The sequence below is a fragment of the Solanum lycopersicum genome, chromosome 11, assembly GCF_036512215.1.
Source record: "Solanum lycopersicum chromosome 11, SLM_r2.1".
NCBI lineage: Eukaryota > Viridiplantae > Streptophyta > Magnoliopsida > Solanales > Solanaceae > Solanum > Solanum lycopersicum.
This window is the reverse complement of record NC_090810.1, coordinates 61,069,465-61,076,109: the sequence shown is the minus strand read 5'-3', so window position 1 is coordinate 61,076,109 and position 6,645 is coordinate 61,069,465. Positions and strand designations below refer to the sequence as shown.

Below are 6,645 nucleotides of genomic sequence, written 5' to 3'. Positions count from 1 at the left end.
GAGCCATGTTTAGGAGGGTCTATAAATCAATGCATATGAGTTTACTTTTGCTGCTGACTGTAAGAATTTTGGAATGTGCTATAGTGCTAGGATAAACAACACTTGGATGGGTTAGCAAGAGTGACCATTATCTTCTTAATTTTTTCTTTTTTAATTTGTGTGTAATAGAACTTAAAGATGAACTAGTTATCTATTGTCTTAAGATGTTTCATTCTTCCTCGATTGTAGTCATATATGATACTTATTGGGCCTAAACTTTTCGATTTACCTCTGTTGATTACAATTTTGTATTGTATTGTATGTATATATTGGACTGACAACATTTTTATCTGTATGTACAGATGTGGGGTATGAATTTTATGTGGAGCATCGTGGATGGACATGGAAGCAACTTGCTCCTGTAAGCTTTGGGATGAGGACAACACGTTAGATTCTGATGACGATCATGTTGCATCATTCGTTGTGTAGGTACTTGACTATCTGGAATATTTAGTCAATTTTGAGAATTTGCTGGATGTATTAGCACATTTTGTGGTATTATGTGACTCGTCTTGGTCACTTCATCAGTATGAATTGCCTCCCTTTTTATTATATATATATATTTGTGTTGTAGGCTTGTAGCCCAGACTAACCTTTCGATGATCAGTTGTTTTTTAGTACAATTTGTATTTTTTTCAAAGTCTTTCCTGTTTATTTTCTAGAATTGTGAGCTCTTTATAAAAATGAATCTGTCATATAATGCTTGTTGCACCTCTGGTCTGTGGGGCTGATGTTATACTCCATACTAGGGGTGTTCATCGGTTGGTTTAATTGACTTTTGTATATTATTAGTTGTCGATTTGTTAACATGCTAAATCGATTTGATAGTAATAAATTGAAGCAAAATAAATACGTCACTTGTTTAATGGTACTATAGGAAAGCAAAGCGAGAATTTTAATGGAATAGATAGAAAGGTTGTTTCTATACTTTTTGTGTTTTTTTAAAACAATGATCAATCTTCGTCCCTTTTTAAGGAAATGTAAAATAGTGAAACATTTAAATAAGTTTGACACGTTAATAAATAACGATTTATACATTTTTTTCCTAAGATTACAACCAATCAAATAATTTATAAGTAACTCAAACATACCACTTGTAAAAAAATGAAACATCACCTTCGTTCGATGAAAATTATATTCAAAACAATCACTGCATTACCTCTCAATAAAACGTGCCCTCAAGAGACGCCTACTATAAATCGACAAGCAAATGATTCGAATTCTGATTTAGAGGCATTCAGTCATAATTGAGCACATAGTGTCTTGGGGCCATTACTTGCAAATCGAAAATAAATAAAAATATCAAGACAAATTATTTTTATTATATCCCATGCTACTTAAAAAAAAAAAAGTTGAAAAAGGAAAAAAAGAAGGGGTAAAAGTTAAAATTATTAAATTAAAATTAAAAAAATTAAATTTCGGAGAATAAGGGAAGCCCTTTGTATCTCATCACATTCACAGCACATCAAACAGACAGCCGAAAAGATTACGAAGAGAGAAGAGAAAAGAGATCGAAAATGAGCGGAACAGTGAAGAAGATCGCCGATGTGACATTCAAGGCCGGCCGGACTATTGATTGGGATGGAATGGCAAAGCTTCTTGTCACCGATGAAGCTCGTAAGGAGTTTTCTAATCTCCGTCGTGCTTTCGATGATGTCAACTCACAACTCCAAACCAAGTTCAGCCAGGTACCTCTCTATTTTTCTCTCGTTTCTGATTATGTACTGATTGCATTTTTATGTAGATCTAGGGTTTCATTGCTGGATCTATGATTTAGGTTATTCGTTTTTTCAAGTTCCGTATCTAATATCAGGTATGCGAGTTTACTACTTGAACTATCACCAATTATCAGTTGTTTGTTCACTTTTCCTACCTGAAATATCACCATCTTTTAGTAATGATTGATAGTTGAACTATGTTTAGATAAATAGTTGGTGATAGTTTAGGCAGGAAACTAAGGAACTCAAAAAATCCGGGACACTTTAGGTGTGTGTTTGACTTTCCAACTTTTTTTAAAAAAAACATAATTGTTCATTGATGGATTGTTTTGGTGATTGACAGCTGCAAGCAGTTGTTTTTGTTTGATTGGAGATTTCTGTTAGTGTAGGGATTAGTGTGAGCTTTATAGAACTTCTGGTTTAGAGAACTGTTATTGAGCATTCAATGAAATATTAGCTGGAGGAGAATGGAATGTGTGTAAAGGATTGAATTGTGGCCCTAACTAGTTTAGGATTGAGTATTACTTGATTGATTGAAACTGTAATGTTTTTATGCTTATTTCTGGATATATATTTATATAGCTGGAAGAGAGTGGATTGTGTACGAAGGATTGTATTGTGGCCCTACCTTGTTTGGAATTGAGGCATACTTGATTGATTGATTCTATCAAGAGCTTGGGCATTTTAGGCTATATATTCTTGTGCGAGCTATTGAATTGTGTTGGTTGAAGGATAAATTTTGACAGCTCGAATTGATTGTAGTATCGTTTTGAATGTTCTTGTTGTCATACTCTGTCTAACTAAGCATTGCAAACTTGGCGGCATGATTTGAGTTTGGTGTTTGTTGATCGTTCTTCTGTATCGTTACACTTTTGAGATCCAATCCTTCCTAATGTATTTAATTTATTGTACTTGGATAAATTTAGAGGCTCTAATGCATAAGAGATCTTTACTTCTTAATCTTGCAGGAGCCTGAGCCCATAAACTGGGAATATTACAGGAAAGGAATTGGTTCTCGCTTGGTAGACATGTACAAAGAAGCCTATGAAAGTATGTGGAATATCAGGTTTCTTTTGCGTTTATGATCTTTTTTTTACTATGTTTATGTGTAGTCTCTTTGGTCATAGCATCCAGCATTATAAGAGTTCAATGAAGACATTGACCATAAATTTCTTTTTAGCTCATTCTAGTGAAGGCAAGCAAGCACAGGATATCTTGCTCCTAATCTTTGTTACTTTGTGTTTTTATGGAAAATAATTAAATCATTGTTACTAAATGAAAGCGGTTAACTCTTCTAGCATATTTTCTAAACACTTATCCTAAAATTCTTGTTGAAGGACTTTAATGTAGCAATTATGAGTGCATGGTCATCACTAGTACTGCTAAGGATGAATTGTTTCTGGAATGGGTTGTTTGTGCAACTTCTTTTATCAGACAAGATATCATTTTCCATTTTCTTTATGTAATGAAGATTATTGAGAATGACATGTGCTTGTTTGGTTATATTTGTTGTTTGATGTGGTGCATAATTCGAAGAATATTACTATCTAGTATTGGAGAAGTTTTTAATAAGTTCTATGCATATTATTTACTTCTTGCCTGACCCTGTCATGTGTCATGTTAAATTACTGGAGGTTTCAGAGTGAGGAATTTCTTGAGTTTTTAATTAAAACTTAAATATTCTTGCTGGAGCAAGTTGGGGCAAATGTGTTTTTGAGCTTCCACAGTAGAGAAGCTGAGAAGGTTTAGAGCAATGAAGGTTAAGTGAGGTGCCTGAACTTGATGGATCCAGTTCTGCCATAATTTATCTGAAAATAGAACTGTTTCTGGAACTAACTGGTAATTAATAAGTGAAAAAAGAATCAGCCACACAAGGAATTCTTGTTACATAAAAGTTCAGTGACAGACTCACAGCACCAAGTATACTCTTGAGATCTAAACATGGCCTAAGGTCCAGGTTTATCACGTTAGTTTGCTTGGTTATGAAAGATTTTATCTTGTGTTCTACTCAGGCTCAAGTATGTGTTGTGTAGCTATCGTGTCCACCAGATGCACCAAGTTTTGGATAGCTTCACACAGCTGTGAGAATACCTATATTTTGTCTGTCAGCATGAGGGTAATACACTTGGGGCTCATTTGGTACAAGGATAAGAGATAACTAATCCTGCGATTAGGATGATTTAATCCCATGTTTGGTTGGGATATCATCGCTGGATTGTAGTGTTATTTTTATCCCACATTGTCGGTGGGATTAACAATCCTGGGATAACTTGTTCCCCAACCAAACGAGCCCTTAAAAGATTATGCCTTAAGTAGCTCCGGGTGAGGGGGAGTTAAATTTAACTCTGAACTTGAGGTCATGCATAAAATCCTAAAGAACTAAAAAGTGTGAAGTATCTTCGTGGACAGTTCTGATGAATTATTTGTTTTTTTTTTTAAAAAAAATTGTCTCTTTTTTATGCTTACAATTATGTTTTGGAGGTTGGACCCAAAGAAATGAGACATCCCCTCTCCAACTGCTAGGCCATGTGTACAAACCTTGCACATTAGAAAACTTAGTTTTAATTTTGCTATATGGTGAATGAGCCACGAACAATAGCTGGTATAACCAACATCAGCTTCAACTTTCCTATCAAAACTAATGGTATGCGCTCTAAAATTCTTGCTTTACATCTGGTTTGCTGACCACTGACTAGGTTTACAAAATATTGTTACTCCTTTTTCTTTTTTTCTTTGAACTGCTTGTTGAGTGTAATTTCATGGTGTTTGACAAGGGACTTCATTGTGATTTTTAATTCTCAGAGTTTTCGCAAAATGCCATAGATCCTGTTTGAAATACACACGTCCTCTAGCTTAATAAGACCCTTAAATTTCCCTTATTTCAGTGACACAGGGAAAAACAATTTCAATTTATTCTCTGCTCCTCCCTATCAGTCATCTTGGCTGCTTGTTAATTTGCTCTCAGATTTTTCCACAACACAACTTTGGATACATAAATTTCCTTATCTTTATTTGGATGTGGTAACATGGTGGCTTGAACCCACAGGCCACAACCATCAGGTTGGAGGTGGAAATTGCTTTCTACTTGACCTCTACCCTCTTTCATCTGAAATTTTTCTAGCAATCTTTTACCGTAATGACCCATCAATGAATATATGCCAAGCCAATCCATCCTAAATTGGGCGAGTAAGGTGAATTATTTTCATGGGCTAAATGTCACCTACCGGTCTCCTGTCAATTTTCTTTGCAGTCAGTTGAAATGTTCTCTTGTTTGAACAATAGACAGCCTTCTTGTTATTTATTATTTTCTGTCACTGTTGGATCTTTGGAGGTCATGCCTGTTGCCTAATATTGTTTTAAAGTCTGTGATTCAACTTATATTTATTATGTTTCTTGTTCAAACTAATGTATCCTATCTTGAGTTAGTGATTTTAATATTGTTGTCTTGCAGGCATTGAGATCCCCAAGTTTGAGGACACAGTTACTCCTCAATACAAACCCAAGTTTGATGCTTTGGTAAGGGAAATCATGTTACTACTCCCCTCCCTAATAGTTTGGTCTTGTAATTTCTTTTCTGTTTCCTAATTATTGTGTCTCTGTTGATATACTAGTGGAATAGTTAGTTGTATGATTGACTTCGTTCTAAAATAGTGGTGAGTAAGAAAGAACAAAATGCACCTGCTGTTAAGGGGGGATAAGTCGTGATGGACACAGTTGCTAGGTACCTGTTCTGGTGGTGAGATAGCAGGTGCCTTGTAGAATAGTCGAAGTGCACCAAGTTAAGCCATGATACCACTATTATAAAGAAAAGGTTGTAAGAGAAGAGTCCTATCAATTGAACAATACTGAGAACTGAACCCTTACTTTTGTGCTAATTTGAATTCACCATTGTTATAGAAAGTTGTGAGATAGAGTCCTATCAATTGACAATACTCTGAACTGAACACTTTTGTGCTAATTTGATTCTCTCTAAGATGAATAGGCTGTAGTCAGCCACATAGAGAGGCATTCAACTGCCCCTAAATGGAACAAAAGACAGAGTAGGTTGTGAATTACAAGAATCATCTTGTGAATTACATGTTTCAAATGTAAATTTTTATTGGTTGTCCTCATATTTTACTTGCAACAGGATTTATGTTCATGTCCGCTTATGTTGTGTGCATGTTCTAAAAGTGTTGATGCTTAAATTGAAATTTCACGTTTCAGAAATATAGAAGTTTCATGTTCCAGTAATTGTTTAATGAAATTATTTGTACAAAACTGCAGTTGGTGGAACTGAAAGAAGCTGAGAAGCAATCTCTCAAGGAGTCTGAAAGATTAGAAAAGGAAGTTGCCGAGGTCCAAGAGTTGAAGGTGATGCAGAGTTCCCCCTTAATCTCCTTTATATCCAGTATAACACATCAATTCAATTTTTCTCTTCCTCAATATGCATACTCAAGTGTAGCTCTGTTTTGATTTACAGAAAAAACTCAGTACCATGACAGCAGAAGAATACTTTGCAAAGCATCCCGAGTTAAAGAAGAAATTTGATGATGAAATTCGAAACGACTACTGGGGCTACTAATTGGCTCCATGAGCAGTTTTCTGGATCCTCTTGTGGGGTTGGATTCTGTGAGTTCATCTGTTATTTAGGAATAAAAGGAAAGAAACAATTGTTTTTTCATTTCATTTGCTGGGGTATTTTACAGAATGTGGACTGCTACATTGTACTTTGGCTCTGGTTGGAGACAAAAAATGTCTTGAGTGGCTAAGATTATCATAACTCCATTACTGAAGAAATCTAGAATTCTTCGATACTGGAATACTCACCATTCAGTGTGTATTCGAGTCTTTTCTGACCGCGATTTCTCAACATTTTTGTGGAATTTTATTTTGTGGTCTTTGTTGA

The 6,645-nt window shown here is 35.1% G+C and overlaps 1 protein-coding gene across 1 annotated transcript; it reads left to right on the top strand.

Annotated features, from left to right (window-relative positions):
• Nucleotides 1–172: 172 nt before the first annotated feature.
• LOC101248453 (ATP synthase subunit d, mitochondrial) lies at nt 173–6,645 on the top strand. Its single transcript, XM_004251215.4, has 5 exons — nt 173–1,727; nt 2,726–2,807; nt 5,209–5,273; nt 6,024–6,110; nt 6,220–6,645. The coding sequence occupies exons 1-5, from the start codon at nt 1,557–1,559 to the stop codon at nt 6,319–6,321; spliced, it is 507 nt and encodes a 168-aa protein (XP_004251263.1). The 5' UTR covers nt 173–1,556; the 3' UTR covers nt 6,322–6,645.

What these genes read in the sequence shown, in the direction of transcription:
- LOC101248453 (XM_004251215.4), top strand. Translation starts at nt 1,557, where the DNA reads ATGAGCGGAACAGTGAAGAAGATCGCCGATGTGACATTCAAGGCCGGC. An exon ending in GTACAAAGAAGCCTATGAAA is followed by an intron (nt 2,808 to 5,208) that starts GTATGTGGAATA and finishes GTTGTCTTGCAG; the next exon opens with GCATTGAGATCCCCAAGTTT. An exon ending in AACCCAAGTTTGATGCTTTG is followed by an intron (nt 5,274 to 6,023) that starts GTAAGGGAAATC and finishes ACAAAACTGCAG; the next exon opens with TTGGTGGAACTGAAAGAAGC.